The 19408-nt window shown below is 40.3% G+C and overlaps 1 protein-coding gene across 2 annotated transcripts in view; it reads right to left on the bottom strand.

Annotated features, from left to right (window-relative positions):
• nek6 (NIMA-related kinase 6) overlaps positions 1 to 19408 on the bottom strand; it is a 34830-nt gene that overhangs the window by 14150 nt on the left and 1272 nt on the right. Inside the window, exons 1-3 of one of the 2 annotated variants that reach the window (XM_071541188.1) lie at positions 17783 to 17851; positions 1646 to 1696; positions 240 to 335 (exon numbers count right to left, since the gene is read on the bottom strand). In XM_071541188.1, coding sequence (XP_071397289.1) covers positions 240 to 317 — 78 coding nt within the window. In that variant the 5' untranslated portion in view covers positions 318 to 335; positions 1646 to 1696; positions 17783 to 17851. Of the gene's footprint in view, positions 1 to 239; positions 336 to 1645; positions 1697 to 17782; positions 17852 to 19408 lie in introns of those variants that run through there. The other variant, XM_071541187.1, reaches the window with a different exon arrangement.

The following is a 19408-nucleotide window of genomic DNA, read 5'->3' as shown; positions in this document are numbered from 1 at the left end:
TGTAAAGCATTTTGAAGCCCTGTCTCAAAACATGCAATGCAAATAAAGTAAACTATTATTCATGTTTTTAAAGAAGAAATGAATGTTTACTATTCACTCATGAATGCATCAGGAAATGGCACCTTATGACATATATGGCACCTTTTAAAAATGTGCTACTTAAACCCTCTATAAAGAATATGAACACTCACATGCATGAACACACACAACACACACACACTGCAGGTTAGATGCCCCACCTGATCCTCTTGGCCAGGTGTCTTGTAGAGTTTGTTGTGGTTGTCTAGGGTGGGCTGGTGGTTGTCCTGTGCCTCCATATCACGCACCGCTCACCACTGTAACATAGACCATAATAATAACAGTAATAATCTTCATTTGTATAGCACTTTTGAAAACAAAGTTACTAAGAACTTTACAAAGCATAGAAAAAAAACCCCAAATCAAGAGCGAAAGTGATAAAAAAAGCAAGGTAAGAGTCATATCACTGTCACATACTGTCAGGCCTTGTACCAAAAACCACAAATGAATCCAATGAATTCCAAACAAATCAAAACAGCAAAGCCAGTAGTGGGGCAACAATTTTTAACAGAGGATATTTTTGTCAAAAACGGCCAACATTCTTGGTAAAGTTCGTAAATATGCCCAGCATCAGTGTAACTGAAAATAACGTCAGAGCAGCCAAATACATCAGTCACTAATGATTGGTTTGGTGAAAATCAACCCCCCCCCCCCCCAACACAGAAAACTGCTAACAAGGAGACAATCTCAGACTGAATAATGGAGTGGGAACAAAATGGCCATTCAGTCTGAATATCAGACTGATATATTCCACGACATGTTTCTCTTAAAGGTGTCCATATTCTCCACTTTCCAGTTTTTTATTTTATGTCTTTAGGTCCATTCAAAGCTGTGTGTGTGGTGTCATGAACCAAAAACACTCTCAATACATTTTTACACGTTCATTTTCCAGCATCTCTTTGAGCCTTACCAAGAACAGGCTGTTTCTGTCGCTGTGTCTTTAAGGCTCATTAATATTAACGACCCCTCCGTTCTGATTGGCTAACCGTTTCAAGAGTGAAACGTGAGACACTGTGGCCGGGCAGCTACAGGTAGGGAAAACTCTCCGGTAACAAACAATGACAACCGCTCAACCGCTTTGAAAAAAACACTTTGTTAGTCTATTATTTCTTACAAAAATGATAATGAGCGAACCTTTCTGACACCACAAAGTTATGGAAGTCCAAACGGCTCGTTTAGAGGCTCGCTTTTCTAATATGGATTGTTTGGATTTAGTTTTGATACTTTCACCATGTTTAGATAGACCATCCAACTCCTTTATAATCACAGAGGCAAGGGAAATCCTGTTGTACACCAAATGGGACCTTTAAATCTGGTCAAAACCATTTCAACTGTAAATGAAACCAGCCCCCCTTTGTTGGCCCTGTAATGCAGACTATTTCTGAGAGAGAATACTGTAAAAGCTTCGGTGTGCATGTGGCTCGTGGTGTGTAATTTGAAAGAAGAGGAATTGAGCCGTTTAATTCAGGCACTCTTAAGAAAACTTCCTGCGCATATGACTAAAAGACCAAGACACAACAAGGCGGCACCAAACCACAAAGAAGGATGTGAGAAGTGCGTGACTCACCGAAGAACTCTCAGCTTTGTCCTATGGGCCCCGGGTCTTCTGCTCTTCCTTCTGGAAAAAAGACAGTATGAAATTCAGTTTCGTGTCGACACCAACCGTATAACCCAGGAAATGAGAGTGATAGTCACAGGGAAACCTTCAAAGTGGTCCTCGTGTTAGAAGTTGAATAGTGAGTATCAAAGTCTGAGCGAATGCTGGCCTCACAAGAGTATCTCTGGTTAACCTAAACCCCAGGAAGCCGCTTCAGACCGGAGAAGTGGTGAAGCTCTCACTTAAGAACCAAACCATCTTCATTCACATAAGCCTTACACACACACACACACACACACACACACACATTACTCTCAGTTTACTAGTTCCTTTTTAGAACCGCGGGACTACGCAAGCAGTACTTCATTTCGTACTTTAGAGATTTGTTGATTTGATGCTTTAGACCAAAATGATACCAAAGAGACGAGGGATGATGAAGAACGTCGGTGAGTCCAGCTTCATGTGGACCCAGCGCTCGTTCACTGCTGTATAGGAGATAGCTTGCATTTCACCCTTAAGTTTTGATTCATCACTTCCCGTGGGTGAGTCATCACTTCCTGTGGGTGAGTCATCGCTTCCTGTGGGTATCTGTATGAATGTGAAGCAGGGTGTTGCAGGGAAAAGAGCACACTGCTTAGTCAACTTTCCATGGATCGATAAAAGTAAAAAAAAAATAAATAAAGGCTAAATTCTTGAATAGTCTTTTAGTACAAAATGTCAGCTGAGTCAAATTCCTAGGGATCACCAACACCAATAAATGAGATTAGAACAGAATCTTCTGCTTAATCAATAAGGCCCAGTAAAAATGTTTTTTTGAGCGATCTCAATATTTTGCTGCAATCAAATCTAAATCTACTGTTCAATTATTGAACTTTTCCCAATATCATCCATCACAGTCTGGCTCTGCAAGCCCACGCTGCAGCATAGCGTCCACATGGCTGAGTGGATGACTGGCTGTCTTGAAGGAATGCAATGAAGAAATGAAGATGATGATGAGGACGCTGAAGAAGAGGGCAGCAAGGATTGCCGCCAATCTTTCAGATCAAGGCGACTATTTTTTTTTTTAAATGGTTGTTTGCAGGAATTAGCGTTAAAATTTGTAATTTGGCCGTTAACATATTTCTTAAATATTGAGGTATGTCATTAAAATAATTTCAGTAGTGAACTATGTAGAGCTATGGCGTGCAGCAGCCACTAGAGGGCGTCTGGTGTCATTTAAAACCCCTCCATCTCTCTCTGGTGTTGTTTTGTTCTCATCCTCCACTAACTGCTTTCACTGGCAGTGTTATGTTTTTATTAAAACACATGATGGATAAACATGATGGGTAAAGATATGAACCAATCAAAACCGTAGACAGTGATGGAAGTGGAGCTTTTTGTCCATAATCTGCTATAGCTTTTGGAAATTTCAGCACACACTGTATATTTAAATATTCATAAAGACCACTCACTGAACAGTCGACCACAAGAAAATGGACTTGTGCACAATTGTATTTGCCTGCCTTATTTTGTGCATTTCCATCCTACTCAGTACAGCTATATCATTTTCGCTGTCAGGTGTATGGCAGCCCATTTAGTAATTTATTCCCTAAAATGTACCAGTCACTAAAAATGTGCCACTAGTACTTAAAGCAATATTCCACTTAGTTTTAACATGGGGGTTATTTGGCTTGACCACCATGAAAACCAGAATATAAACTAATCACCAAGATCAGATGCAGCTGGACGAGTTTATAGATTTTTACTCCCCATTCATTTGAATGAGGCCAGAAAATAGACTGAAAACTGACATTTAACACGTTGGTGAACAGATTCAAGAACAGATCCTGCTGCTGTGATTTTCAACTGACTGTGGGTTCAACGTTTTAGAACATAATTTCGGCAAATAGCATTTTTATTGATAGAAGAGAACGTAGAGGAGGGACACCATTTAGGAGAGATAGTTCCTGTTTGGGAGACCGGATCTACTTGTATTTTTTCATGAGTCTGCACCGATGTCACCAAGGCAAATTCTTCTACAATTATTGTACTTGGCGAACACAGTGATTCTGCATCTTATTCGTTCCCAAATTTGGGTCTGAGCAATAACAATTCTGACGGATTACTGTATTTTTTGTGTATTTTTTTTCATATATAGGCTACATATTAGTGAGCAATAGATATTGCGAGTAAACATATAGTGAGCAAAAAGCAAAAATGAACAAATAATGCTCAGGATTTTAGACCTTGTGTCTGCTATGATACAACAGCATCACACACACAGATTCCAGATAATTAAGGGCCAACAGAATAGAAGCAGTCCCCGGTGATAACAAACAGCAAGTGTTGGTCTTGAAGAGTAGGCTAATGGTATCTGTTTTCAACTCTTCCCCATTTAAGCTGTTTTGGGAAATTTTGCTTACAAAACAGCTAAAATGCCACAAAATGCTGTTGATGTTTTGTTCAACTCTTCCCCATTTAAGCTGTTTTGGGAAATTTTGCGTACAAAACAGCTAAAATGCCACAAAATGCTGTTGTTGTTTTGTTCAACTCGTCCCCATTTAAGCTGTTTTGGGAAATTTTGCTTACAAAACAGCTAAAATGCCACAAAATGCTGTTGATGTTTTGTTCAACTCTTCCCCATTTAAGCTGTTTTGGGAAATTTTGCGTACAAAACAGCTAAAATGCCACAAAATGCTGTTGTTGTTTTGTTCAACTCGTCCCCATTTAAGCTGTTTTGGGAAATTTTGCTTACAAAACAGCTAAAATGCCACAAAATGCTGTTGATGTTTTGTTCAACTCTTCCCCATTTAAGCTGTTTTGGAAAATTTTGCATACAAAACAGCTAAAATGCCGCAAAATGCTGTTGATGTTTTTACAGACATTTGGGTGATGGGGCAGTGGGATTGTCCTGTTGTTACACACACACACCCATTTAACCGTCCTTCTGCAAAAAACAGTGCAGTTTGTCAGGTTTTACTGTGAAAGGTCCATACATCATTCTCTCCATTTCTGAAAGGCACCAGACTTAGAGACAATGTGGAATGTGCTTTGAGGACATTGGCATTTTTATGTGGTGGCTATAACTGTGGTTTTGGCGTTGGCGGACATGAATTTCAACAGAACTCAGGAAACTAAAGAGCAGCAAGCTGGCCCCCTAACCTACTTTTTCACTTCAATGTCATTCTACCTTTAATCCTACAGAGTTTTTTTCTTTTGTGATGTTAAGTCTTTGCCAAGAGCAGGCTCACCCCTTCCCTGACACACCCAAACGTGTATAAAAATTTGCTTGCTCTAAGGCTACATTTACACTGCTGCAGCTGAGTGTCCCAATTACAATAATTTTTTCCCTCACATCCAACACAAATCTGATGTTTTCTGCATGGAGTCACATTTTTTCAATTCTGATCTGGATGACATAGATATGTGGTACAAAGTTGGATCCCGAGGCATCTAGGCTAACTTTAATGCAACTTGGGTTTGAAAACTCAAATTGGAATTTCTAAGAACTGCCATGACAAAAAGTAAATCTCACATCATTCACCTGAGACAATTGACTTCATTGTGGTGCCACAGCAGCTTGGCTGAGCGTCATTAGCATGGAGGACAACGAGACACGACAATCAAAAGAAAAACAGCTGTTTAGGGAGCCTCAATTCAGTTAAAACTCCAAGGTTCATACTAATGACATGTGTTTTGAGTGTGTTGAGTGAAATGAATATTGGAGTCCCTTCCATGTTAGCTAGAAGACCAGCCTGTTAGCTAGAAGACAAGTCTGTTAGCTAGAAGACCAGCCTGTTAGCTAGAAGCAGTGGTGGAAGAAGTATTCAGATCTTTGACTTAAGTAAAAGTAGCAATACCACAGTGTAAAAATACTTTGTTACAAGTAAAAGTCCTGCATTCAAAATCTTACTTAAGTCAAAGTACAAAAGTATTAGCATCAAAATATACTTAAAGTAGCAAAAGTAAAAGTAGTCATTATGCAGAATGGCCCATTTCAGAATCATATATATCATGTTATTGGACTATAATTATTGATGTATTAATGTGTTCAATACTTTAATGTTGCAGCTGGTAAAGGTGGAGCTAATTTTAATTACTTTATACTATAACCTATAAAAATATAAAATGATTTATTAGTTGATTTATAATTTGTGTTAATAATCTAAATCTGCAAAGTAACTAGTAACTAAAGCTGTCAAATAAATGTAGTGGAGTAAAAAGTACAATATTTCCCTCTGAAATGTAGTGGAGTAGAAGTTTAAAGTAGCATGAAATGAAAATACTCAAGTAAAGTACAAGTACCTCTAAATTGTACTTAGGTACAGTACTTGAGTAAATGTACTTAGTTACATTCCACCACTGGCTAGTCAGTCTGTTAGCTAGAAGACTAACCTGTTTGCTAGAAAACCAGCCTGTAGTGCAGGTACAAAAACAGATGTGAAGTCTTTTGTTATTGTCACTGTGCACATGTGTGTCTTTTCTACATCGCTGTCAGTTTATATTGATATGGGATATGGGTCACATCCTAGAATAGATACCAACAGTCATCCCAAAAAAAAAAAACATCACATACCGGTATGCGCAGCAGTAGTGTGAACGGAGCCAAAGAGTATGTGCAGGGAAGCATGTGCAAGCACACTGAATGTAAATACTATTTTTGCCAACACACTGTAAACACAGGCAATCTCTACAGACCAGATGAGAGCAAAACAGAGAGAGAGAGAGGGAGAGAGAGAGAGAGAGAGAGGGAGAGAGAGAGAGAGTCACACAGCCACCATTTACCAGGAAACATTTCCACATGGATCTTGTTAGTCTGCCTCTGCTGAACGAGTGCCAAAAAGCCCTGAGGCGGAAAGACAAAACCTCTTATTTCTCTCTCCCTCTCTGACTCATGTTTTGGGGCTGACTAACACATGATCCTTATATGAGAATGCAATGGCCTGTTTCACTTCAAACATTTGACAACAGCGAAAAACAGTTGGCATGTCGGACCTCACTGCTCGCAATATAGCCACTTGAAGTCCGGCCATTGATAATTGTGAAACGGCAACAGCAACTGGGACAGCGGGCAGGCAGTTGTGCAGCAGGCTAGGCAACTATGTAAAAGAGCTTCTCTTCTGTGTCTCCACTCATTTCACTGCTTGTGACTTAGATGAGTGGATATATCAAAAATATATATAAAGAACACACCTGAATAAATTTGAACGTTTTAAACCACTTTAAGATGTAGGTGCATTTATGATCTGACACACTAAGGTACAGGTCCAAAACTAGAGCCCGAATATAGGTGGAGTCATTCCTATGTTCCCAGGGTCCTATGTTCCCAGGGTCCTATGTTCCCCAGATTTATATGGCACATAATGGGAACATGACAAAGGATCCTATGTTCCCAGGATCCTATGTTCCCCAGTTCTAGGGTTTGGGTTAGGGTTAGAGACCTTCAAAATCAAATAAAATGATAACCATTGGTTTTGTTGTGTTTATATAGCAGTTTTGAAGCCTTGTTCCAATAAAAAAACAACAACTGGATAATATTTATGAAATATTTGAACTTGAAACGGGTCAAATTTGACCCGAACACAATAGGAGGGTTAATGTGTGTTAACAGAATATTGAACTGGGGAACATAGGACCCTGGGAACATAGGACCTTGTGAACTTAGGACCCTGGGAACATAGGACCTTGGGAACTTAGGACCCTGGGAACATAGGACCCTGGGAACATAGGACCCTGGGAACATAGGACCTTGGGAACTTAGGACCCTGGGAACTTAGGACCATGGGAACATAGATACGCTCCCATATACTGTAGGTCCAGGGTGGAATATTGGGGGAACAGGAAGCCTTAAAGTAGTGGCATATCAAGGCAATGCCAGGCTAAATTAGGGTAGTGGTGTTAGAAAGAATACCCAATACTAATACTACCATTCAAAACTGTTAAGAGTGCCCTATCTCCTCTATACAATACTGTCTCTGAGCTAACTACTAGATATCAGTCAAAATGTGCAGTTTGACTAAGCTACCATTAGACTAGAGAGAAACTATTTTTCGTTGTGAACTTTCTCCTGGGCCTACTTTTTCTGCTAAAAGTGCTCATTTTCACTTTTGAGAGCTGACTATTGTATAGCAGCATGAAGCACTGGAGCCAATGATCTACTTGGGACACTTAGTTGACCAATGGGACAATCTCCCAAAAAACTCGGTTTATGCCGCTACGATAGCAAACGTGCACAAAGTAGTAATAAGGACTACAAACACATTTAGGAAAAAAAGGATATAAGCAAACAAACAAGCTGATTTTTGCAATGAAGGAGGCAAAGAGGGCTGTGGTCGGTTCGGACAAGATGGCTTTTGTCATGAAAACAACAGGTGTATTGTTCAGTGCCCCATTGAACTATATCTCTGAAAAGAAGATGGATATGGGCCAGCACTGTACAGTCACAGGAGGCAGAGACACAAAGAGAGATCAAATGCCAGCAGTTGTGCCATTGTATCCGCCTCAGTTACAGCTGAATTTTCCCTGAACTGTCATCCTCTTTTCTGGCAGCGTAGCCCGGTGAAGTGTGTAACGTTGCTTGGCGCTCTTGATGACTCATGGCGTGGTGCTAGTGAGAGACCTTGTTCTGGTTTTTCACTGGAAAGGAGAATCAGTCCCTGTTCTTGGTCAGCTTACTACGTGACATGGTGGGGTTAAAACTGAGGCCATACTGAGAACCCATGCACACACACACACACACACACACAGACCACAGAAAAGGACACCGCAAATGCTGTTCAGACAGGTGACACACAAATACACGTACACACAATTACAATACTTTGAATATATTGTACACAGACTATTAGTGCAGCATAGTATACTAGTTATACACACACAGTAAAACACTGTTAAATAAAGGGCCTAATTAATAACCAGTGGTGGAAGAAGTACTGAGATCTTTTACTTCAGTAAAAGTAGCAATACAACAATGTAAAGATACTCCATTACAAGTAAAAGTCCTGCATTCAAAATCTTACTTAAGTAAAAGTACATAAGTATTGGCAGCAAAATGTACTTAGAGTATCAAAGTAAATGTACTCATTATGCAAACTGTCCCCATTTAGAGAGTTATGTTTTTCATAAATTATTGGAATATTAATACTGATTTATTGACATACATGTACATGTAAGCAGCATTTTAAAGTTGTCAATGTGAAGCTAATCTTAACAATTTAGCTATACTTTTGGGTAGTCTAATCTATAACAATGCTATTTCATAGTTATTTTGATGATCAAAATGATCAAATGCTTTAAATATAAAATATTGATCTGAAAAGTAACTAGTAACCATAGCTGTGAAATAAATGTAATGGAGTAAAAAGTACAATATTTCCCTCTAATATGTAGTATAAGTACAAAGTAGCATAAAATGGAAATACTCAAGTAAAGTACAAATACCTCAAAATTGTACTTAAGTACAGTACTTGAGTAAATGTACTTAGTTACTTTCCACCACTGTTAATAACTATAACCCATATTTATTGTGACTACCATACTAATATGAGCATCTCGTGTACTGCCTTTGTTTGCTTCCTCCCTCAGTTGCATGGCAGAGTTGTATTCAAATAAACAGGAACTAAAGGAGAGAGACAAGTCAAAACATTGTTTGGAATGCCATATTATTCACAACATTCAAATTTGCTGAAGAAACAACTCAGCTTCGAGTCACCGTTGCGCAGTATTGAAGTATTAATTACTTGTTTTGACCACACATGGCATCTAAAGCAGTCTAGGCAGGGGCTTGCTGAAACTTGCTCCCTGTCCTTACCAAACATGAAAAGCATTATTCTTCGTTCAACTTGTCTTCTCCCCCCCCCACCCCCCACCCCCCAAATCTCTGATGAGTCAGCCTTAAGTGCTTAGCAAGCGTGTACAACCTGTGCTAACTTGCATCCACCTTAACCTCCTCTGCCTTACCCAACTGTACTAATAACTGTTAAAAAGTTAGCAGTGCCAACTCGGCCTGGTGCCATGACCCAGTCTGCACATGTGGAGAGACAAGAGTTGTACAAGTTAGAATGGTGGTATTGCACCCGTTTGTATTAAGAAATCTATCAAGCTAGACCTGCCTTTACAGGAGGGTATAGCAAAGAGATTTCCATCATTGTGCACAACTGTACTACACTCACAGCTTGAGCTTGAACTATATCAATGAAACATATATATATATATGTAAACATATCAAGAAACATGCCCTGTGATTGTTTAACCCTACAGCCTATGACAAAGTACTTTCCTGGACTCTTTGGTAAAAGACTCCAGACTCCATGTATGACACTTAAAATGCAAAATATTCTCCAGTCTAGCAGGCTTGTATGTAACAATTGTAACTTTCTCCATTTTTTTTCAGCCTATAAATTCATTACCTTGCGAGGCAGCTGGATTCGTGAGATCACGATCACGCGAGAATCCGTCTTGCCAGGCTTCAAGCGAGAATGGAGTTGGAGTTGAGAGACGACGTCTCATATGCAGATATCTGTTCATAGAGATTAGCCGAAATGTCGTCTGGACCTAAAAAACTTGGGAAACAATCCGGTCGTAGACGTCGTCTCTCAACTCCGACTCCATTCTCGCGTCTCCAGTTGCTAATCGGACTGTAAACAATGACCGCCGCACAGAAGAGGAAGTCTTGGCCCGGATGTCTGCCGGCTACACCGGAAACCCTGAAATATTGGCCAGCGCCCCCAGAGTCTAATTGTCGTCAGACGGATAGACGATGGGTTCCGAGATTGGGCTTCAAGTTATGCGTTTGTGGCCGAACCACAGTGGTGCGGACCAATCAGCGTCCTATGAGGGCAGCTAGGGGCGTGGTTTAGGTGTGACGACAGCGAGAAGCGACTATTCGTTCACAACAATGGCGGCTCCTAAAGAGGCTAGCGTAGATGCTGCTATAACATCAGTTATTTCTGAACTGCAGAGTAAGAGTGCCCTTTATGCACAAATTTTCCTTACAAAGACGGCAAGAATCGTCTACCGACATGCTAACTACATAGTTTGTCGTTGTCTTTCCTCTTTGGCGCTGTCCTACTACGTCATATGGTTCGTTGATCTGATTGGTTGAACTTAGCCCGTGATAGAGGGTGATAGACAGATGGTTCATCCAATCACCTGTCAAGTATTTTTTGAAAGTGCCTGCCCTTTTCCAAACAGTTTCCAAGGACGACTTCCCAGACGGTTCTGTGTAACAAACCATCTGGCGCGTTAATAGTAAATTCAGAAACAGACCAAGAAACACTAATGACAACAACCAGGCCCCACTGAGATGCTTTCCAGGGATGTTACTTGTGCCATTTCATCTCCAGCTAAAAGAAAGTAGTGTTTGAAAGCAATGAAGAGCTAGTGACATTACTATGGGACATGTCAGCTCCGACCCATGCAGCTGTTTCCCCTTCCCTTGTTCACAATGAAAAACAATGCTGAGCCTCTCAAGAATGCCCGGGAAATTTCTGAGGGAAGAGCGCATATACGAGGGAGATTCTCCAAATTACCAAGGCCCCACCAGAGAAAATGCTTCTGCTGCACTTTTCTTTTTTTTTTTTTCCTTTCAAAGACCTGCCTTGACTGGCCTTGCATTTAAATTTGGAGGCCTAATTTACCTGGGCAAGGATTTAAACGTATCAGTTCTTCACAACCACAAGCATGTTAAATGTCTCACAAAAGACACGCATCTTTTGGTCTCTTTGTGCAATCTTTCACTCGTATCAATCAGTGATTGCTATCAGTGTAGGATCCACCTTACAATGTCACTCCAGCTCAGAACGGACCAGGTGTGTAGAGATCATAGACGGTTATTTTTTTCTTCTGAGGATTCACATGTCAACATTTTTATGCACCTGATGCATTGGTAAAAGCAAGTCTAACTAACTAGCAAACACACAGTAGTGTTTATGATGATATTAATCAAATCTTTGCCCTTTGTTAAATCAGCAATAAAGGGGTAAATCAGCTGGTACTCTGGCTAGGGCTCAACTGATAGGGGTTTTCGTATTTTGTGCCAATATTCAATATCTATAAATTTGACCGTTATCATGGCAAAACAACCTTAAGTTTTATTTTTGTCCGAAAAAAAGCCTTGCTCCATTGAAACCCAGGATAATAACATTTTTACTATTACTACTACTACCACCATTAATAATTCTAATAAAAATAAGCATTCATGCATACTTGTGTGGAATCAAAATCCAAGACAAGGAACTTGTGTAGATTAAAATGTGTCATTCGACTCAATATATGTTAAGGTCTTCCTATAGACAACCAGTGTAGTATTGATCAATTCTATATCAAATATGTAATCAATCAAACTGCATCATATCCATCATATCAGAGGTGGACCACACTGACTGGACCAGATCTGATTTTTAGTAAAAGGACAATATTGGCCTTATATATCAGCAAACTTTCCAACCCTAATTATAGATGTACACGCATAGGTTTCAAAAGCACCAAAATACAAACAGCACTGGCTCAAATTTGCACATTTTAACTGGCCAACTCTTCCTCCAGACATTCAAGACCTTGTTGATCCATTTGTCAAAGACCACATTTGTTTCATCCGTCTGAGTTCATTGGCCAAAATTGTATCTCGCTGGCATCAGGGCTCTGACTAGGCCCTAATTACATCAATCATACATAAGGCCAGTGTCCTACCTAGAGTTTACATAAGTGTTGTGAGTGACGATGGGATTCCTTCACACCGAATTTGAATGGCAGCAGCTTCCAGAAATGGTATGTTCCATTTAAAGAGCACTGGATTCACTACCCCTCAGGACCTGAGTAGGACGAGCCATGCAAAGGGAGGAGAAACTAAAGTTAAGTGAAGGCAGCAGGGAGGTTGGGGGGGGGGGGGGGGGGGGGGGGGGTGAGTTGCTGGGTATCCAGTTACCAAAGAGGTGCAGGACAGACATCAGCTTAAGTATGGACCAGATAACCTAAAAATACAGGCAGCATGGCTATATCAGGCTTTTGGGTCACTCATTTTGCATTATATAGTGTCCCAGGTGACAGCTGCATTTCAGCAGATTAAAGAACTGAAACAACATGTGCAGTATAAAGTATTTATCCAAGGCCTGGGCTCTATGAAAGAGAACCTGGAGAATGTCAGCTAAGAGAGCTACAAGAAGGTTTAGGGAGTTGAAAGAGAAGATATATTCAGGTTTCACAAAATGTGACGCAACACCTCCCACAACTCCGCTAATTTATGGTTATTGGTGTCTGCATTTTACTAGTAAGACTTCCAATCCTAGCGATGATTTACAAAAGATTTTATGGTAGTTTTGCATCACTGAAACTGTAAACATGTGATACCATCAATCAGCATCTTAAATCAATCAAGGTTTCTTTTGCTGAACTCTCAGCGCTTTGAGAATGTTTCCATTCCCTCCTGTCTGGCTAGCACACATTTGTGTTTGTCACAAAATGTGCCGATCAATAAGAAATTCTTGTGGTTCCAAGATATTGAATAATCACCATGTGATTTTTGGAATATTTTGAACTGTATGCACCCAGCAAGTGAGCTGGTAAGGAATCCATTACTTACATTTTTTATCATTTTAGGTATACATGCCAATTTGCATAATGATGGAACAAAGAGACAGAATTTATACTTCACAGTTCAAGGTTAAAGGTGATGATTAATATGACATTTCTGAGGTTTTCCATGCTTGATTAATTCTGGTAGTAAAGAGTCATTCCTTTCAAGATTGGTAGATCTTGTCACAGTTATGGAAACCACTGTGCCAAAGATAGAACACCTGGCTCATAGTGATACCAATCCAAATAAATGTGATTCAGTTCAAATTCTTTTGATTTGTCTCAAAGTTTTTTTGCTCACTATATCCAATTTCATGCATTTTTTTTTTTACATTATTTGGCATGACTCGTGGCACCTCTAGTAGTAACTTAACACTTAAAGAAGTAGTTCACCCAAAAATGAACATTTTGTCATTATCTACTCGCCATTTTATTCGGTGCTGATGCGTCCAACGGAAGCAGGTGCAGGTTCGGCTTTGGAGCCAAACGGGAGCCACACGCAGCATTTTCTGCTGGTCTGTTCTTTTTTTCTGCTTCTGGTCTACATCTACCGGACCCGCCTGCGTCTGTGAAGCTTGGAAATACACAATTTATCCAACTCCTTGAGCAGTGGAGTGAGCAAAATCCCATTTCGTGCAGTAAAGGCTCTCTTCTTCTGTTGGCATTGCCTGACATATCCCGCAATTACACCACCAGATTCCCAGCTGCTGTTGACGCTGCTCTGTCCATCGGTCTGCGTTCCTCGTCCGTATATTCAGGTTCAAATAAACACGGTTGGGCTGGGGGGATGACATGCGACAAAGGTCCTGGGTCAGTTTCGAACCCAGGACGTCGCAATTACATGGTACACGCCTTAAACCGCTGAGCCACTAGGACGCCCCTTTTTTTCTTTGTATTCATCCAGGCCATTAATATTTAAAGAGTAACTACTCGCCCTCTACAGGTGGTGACATCACCTGGCACAAAGATCAGCCAATAGCATATGGCCAGTTCAGTACCCTACTTTTCACCATAAGGTGTAAGGCTTCACCACAGATTTGGGTTTGGGGTTTAGTTACTCATTAATATACAATGGCCTGGATGAGTACTTGATTCTGATTGGCTGGAGGGGTGGTCCTTATTACTGCTATAAATTAATGCACCACATTGAGACTTTCTTTTGAATATTACTGATTATTAGGAGATGACTATAGTTTTTATATAATGTCACCAACAACGGCTTTGCCTTTGTCTTAAGGAAAACCAGGAATACAATTATTTTAGCTTTGTTAACTTTTTTTCATCATCTAGTCACCTGAACTCTGTGGCCCGTCTCCCCTCATCTGAGGTTGATCCTACTGGCTCCATTTGGCTATGTCAGAATAGAGCAGTGCATGTATTCATGATATATAGGATTGATGACTGTCTTAAGGAAACTAGCAACATTGGTTGCAGTTAGCTAGCTACTTCGCCACAACACTGTTGAAAAATTGTGCTTGTCACTTGGTCTGAACGTGTCTGGGTTACTATAGTAACGGGAGAAGAGAGCATGTACAGGTCATATCTTAACTAGCCTGACTGTTGTGTTTGCGATGAGCACATTCCAAACAGAAACGATTTTGCAAACTTTTGCAAACATTCACAAACAAAAGTGAATTTGAATGCACCATAGGATTTTCCTAAAGGCAAGTTTACAATGGTTACTAGTTATCTGGCACATTATACTACTTGCACTGGTGCAACCAGTTATATTTTTTGGTGACACTGCCAAGAAAAATGATCGCAAAATGCGACCAAATGGTCACAGTCTGGAGCCCTGTCCTTGGCTGCTAGCTCAGTGTAACTAAGCCTCTTCCTTTCCTTTCTAACACATCTTCCCATGGTACAGGGAGTTCTATGAAGTAAATTGAGTATTGGACCACAAAACCAGGTTAGGTACTAGATTGATACTGACTATTGCTGGCAGTTGGTGGTTTATGTCTGCTCACACTTCCCAATCCCTCGCTTCCCCTAGCTACCGTAACCGACTTATTCACCTTCATGTACAAAGCCATCACAAGCTGTTTATGAGGACCTGTTTGGTCTTCATTTTGGGATGATGGCAGCACGTTATAGGTTGCTCGCATTGATCCACATTTTAAAGGTCTTTCCAACTATGCTTCCTCTTTTCTACCCTTTCCCAGTTCAACCATTGTCCCTGCTTTGGCACATCTTGCCGTTTCTTCCTGGTGATGCAGTTGCTCCATTACCCATTTCCTATTTTCTAAGGGTGTTGCTTTGTTCCAAGAAGTTTTGCTTGTGCCAAGACCAAGGCCTCCACAACCCTGTTGCATTTGCCCTACAATGTCCCTATGTCTAAGAGCCAATTATGCTTGCTGAACTTTATCTTTCATTCATTTCCGCCCCCTTGGTACAGCAGGCATTATAATTTTAAGTTTTTCTCTCATGCCTCTGATAGCATTGACTCCAGCATTTCTTTTGTGCACTGGAATTCCTGTTAGACTAGACAGAGGTAACCTTCCTATACAGTGAATCCTTGCCATTTCCTAACAAATCCACAATATGTGCTAATCATTAGGGGCCGGGCAGCTCTGTTGTTTTTCCCAATTTCTTCTTCTTCTTCTTCGTCTTCCGAGGAAATCTGCCTTCCCATGCATGAAAATAAACAAAACTTTGCACATAGGTCAAGTCCCATGCCAAACTTACTCAACTGGCTTTGGGGGTCAATAGTCCTGATGGTGGTGCTACAGCAACCGTCAAAAGAGCTGGCATTGCAGCAGCTATGATTATTACTAATTTTTCTGGTATGGTCATGGTCTGTTATGGTACTGTAGACAACTTTAGCTTGCGTGGTAGCATTGACCTCTCTGAAGAGTCTAAACTTCTCATCACATGCTGTGTTAACCCCTGAACCTGGTTCTCTGTAAGGTTTGTGTTATAAACCATCTTCTTAAAGTTTAGACCGGCTTCTGTGATATTGTTAGAATTGCCTCTTCATCAATGTTGAATCTTTTGCCTGTACTATAAAGATGCTTCTCTATTTGCATGGTTTTACTTTTTAGCCCATTTTAGTTTATCATTCATCTCGACAAACAGCCTTTTTGTACAGGTTTCTGTTGGTTGCCATATCGTCCATATATCACCTTGATGTGCGAGAGGCCAATCCTTCCCTGCTACCTTTCCCCTCCCTTTGATGGCCTGATGATTATCTCCATCAATGTCAGAATAAAACCTGGAAAGCACACTGGAGTTAGAAGGTTTCTGAAGGACACATTAGAAAAGTTGGTATAAGAAATGGAGACGCTACAGCCAGTTCAAATACCAGCACCACCTCACTTTAAACCCTTTTTCAACTAAATTAATGGCGTCACACACTGATAGAAAAGATTTGCATTTTTTCCACATGTGCTTCCTGCTGGTATAATAATCTCCAATTCTTGGTAGAGATTACATTTCTTGGTACCAATATTGAGAACTTCTTGGTACTATACTCGCTGCGCTCTCACCTCTAGGTCTGTGGCTTCTCTTCTTCCCTCTTTCTATGTCTTTCCTGCAAGTTGACACATGCAGTACTTGCAGACCCTTAGTTTTCAGATGCTATCATATGTGTAATAATTTTAACTGGATGTGTAAGAAACCCAACAGCACAAAGACATGCATTCATCACTGACTCTCTGTCTGTCTCTCTCCCTCATTTCTGTGTCTTAGAATAACAGACTTGTCTTTGCACACATAGCAGATGTGTACATAGTCATGTGTGATCATTCAAAAAAAAACCAAACACATTTATTTTATGGACAGAAACTATACACATCAGATATGATGCTTTTTTTTTTTGCATTGCATTGCAGTAATTCTCCTGCATCCTCTTACTTAACCTACCCATGCTGAGCCATTACAGCCCACAAACCATCTGCAATGGCCATGATATCAGCTATCCCTAGACTAGACTATCCCTACTAGTCTACCAATAGCTTTCATGTAGAGCTGGGCGATATGGACAAAACTAACATCGCAATAATCATAAAAACATATTTTGATATAGATATATGCCAATAGCTGCTCACACATGTAAAATCACATGCTAAATAATCAAATTGACGTACATCGCATTGAAATGCATGGTAATATAAAGTGTGATAAAACTCTATAAAATTCAAATAATATGCCAGAATTTGTTTCAGACCTCATTTTATGAGTAGTAGAAGTATTTGCTTTATATCATTAATTTGGACAACAGAATTGTGAATCCCGATAGCTCCGTATGATTCTATTGAAAGCCGATAAAGGGTTATATTGAATTATTGCCCAGCCCTTCTTCCATCTGTCAATCCAATAATCTGTAGCCTACCCAAGACTATGGGTCCCTAGATTGTATTAGAATGAACACAATAATATTTCAACTTGAACAACTTGCTACAAATTGGTTTCCCACTGTAATAATTTATAACTGGTGTCCTCTCTTTGGTTTCCTGCAGCTATCCAAATTGCAGCACATTTTATCCTCATTATAAAGGCACCATAGCTTGCCAAAATTCTCAGCTATATCTATTAACAAAATAAATCAACTTAGTCTACCTTGAACTGTCTCTTGGCCAGCTGTGAAAGCTTCGATTCTATGAAGACTACAGTCCGATTACAAATAGCTTCTACCCTGTGACCAGCCTATTTTATGACTTTGCTGGTGACTTGCAGTCTTCCTCCTTCCTCCATTGAGCTCAGAGGAACAAATAAGGTTGCATGCCTACATCCTGTGCCTGCTTTTTGCACATACACCACGCACTGCACGTACCCAGGCAGACCATTCATGCAATCAGTTTGCTTTACAAACCCATGCGGCCTCTATCAGGGCAACATTCGTCTCATTGGATTGTAGAGCCTTTGCATCAAATCTATTCAAGCATAACTCAGTTCCTTGTCCTAGCCACTAAACAGACCTCTAGTTAAGTTTAGTCATCTTTTGGTCCTTCAACTTCCTTTCATATGCTTTCAGATCGGTTTTGTTCCAACGACACCGAGAGGCCTATATGTAAAGGATATGTACATTGTGTCTGGAACTTAAAGCTGCGCTAGGCAACTTCATTTTTGTATCATTTGGGTGAAAATTTCATAACACCTTTTTCATCTATCGGTAATTCATATGGTCTGAGAGAGGATCAAGCCTCTGTGATCGCCTCTGCCTCTGTGGTCAGCTCTCCAACATCTCACCGCTCCCGGTAGGCCTCAACCAATCAGACGAGCTCTCTGTGTTTTGCATAAAAGATTTGGAATCAGCTTTATTGGCCAAGTATGTACACATACAAGGAATTTGACTCCGGTTTTTCGTTGCTCTCAATGTACTTACACAGAATAAAGCTAAAAACAAGGACAACAAGATGAACACAGGTAAACCTAAACATTTATCTACTATGTACAAATATGCATATATATATATATAAAAAAGTATATATACATACATATGTAAATGACACAATTATTTTGACTGATACTGCAATTGCGATATGATTTGCGATATTAGAGGGAATGATCATTTTTACATCATTATTCTCATTTTCATTGAAAAACGTGTTAAAATGATTACGGTGTGATTTTTGCAGGGATCTGTACCAAACAAAGATGTTTTCTTAAGTCTGTAGAATATGATGTGTAGGCCAGGACATCTCTGCAGCACCACAATATTTCATTTAAAATTGTATTTTGACACATTTCACCTTTAACAAATATTGCGCCTCCTGCGATTTGAAAATTAGGCCGTATTGCGATTTCCATAAAATTTCGATGAATTGTTCGGCCCTATTAGCTAGCATGACCGACATTTGTAACAACAGCTTATGAGACCTACGTGTCAGAATAGTATCCATACTTAGAGTCACAGTTTAAAACCTGCATCCAAGCTCTCTGCGGTCTAGAATCAGGCCAAATATAACTGAATTGCACGCAACTTTTCCAAGTGTGCCCTGCAGCCTGCCATGCCAAAACCTCAAATAGCTGGAATGGCACAGAACAAAGCGGAGCAGCAGAGACATTCAGTGGGGGCTTGTGAAGATATGGCAGCGTTCTGGGCGGATGCTCGTCAGCTCGCCCCGTCAATACGGGACACTGGCTCCCCGTCACAGCTGACACGTGACTAATTTTAGCGAGTTATTCGACCTTGTACGCCCAGGCATCCTCGCAACCTCCAGCAAACCACCCTGCACCCCCCCT

This window comes from Centroberyx affinis, unplaced genomic scaffold, assembly GCF_046629955.1.
Source record: "Centroberyx affinis isolate AG114_WGS23_722 - 3 ecotype Tasmania unplaced genomic scaffold, CSIRO-AGI_Caff_v1 ptg003816l_1, whole genome shotgun sequence".
NCBI classification, from domain to species: Eukaryota; Metazoa; Chordata; class Actinopteri; order Beryciformes; family Berycidae; genus Centroberyx; species Centroberyx affinis.
This window is presented reverse-complemented; position numbering and strand designations above follow the sequence as displayed.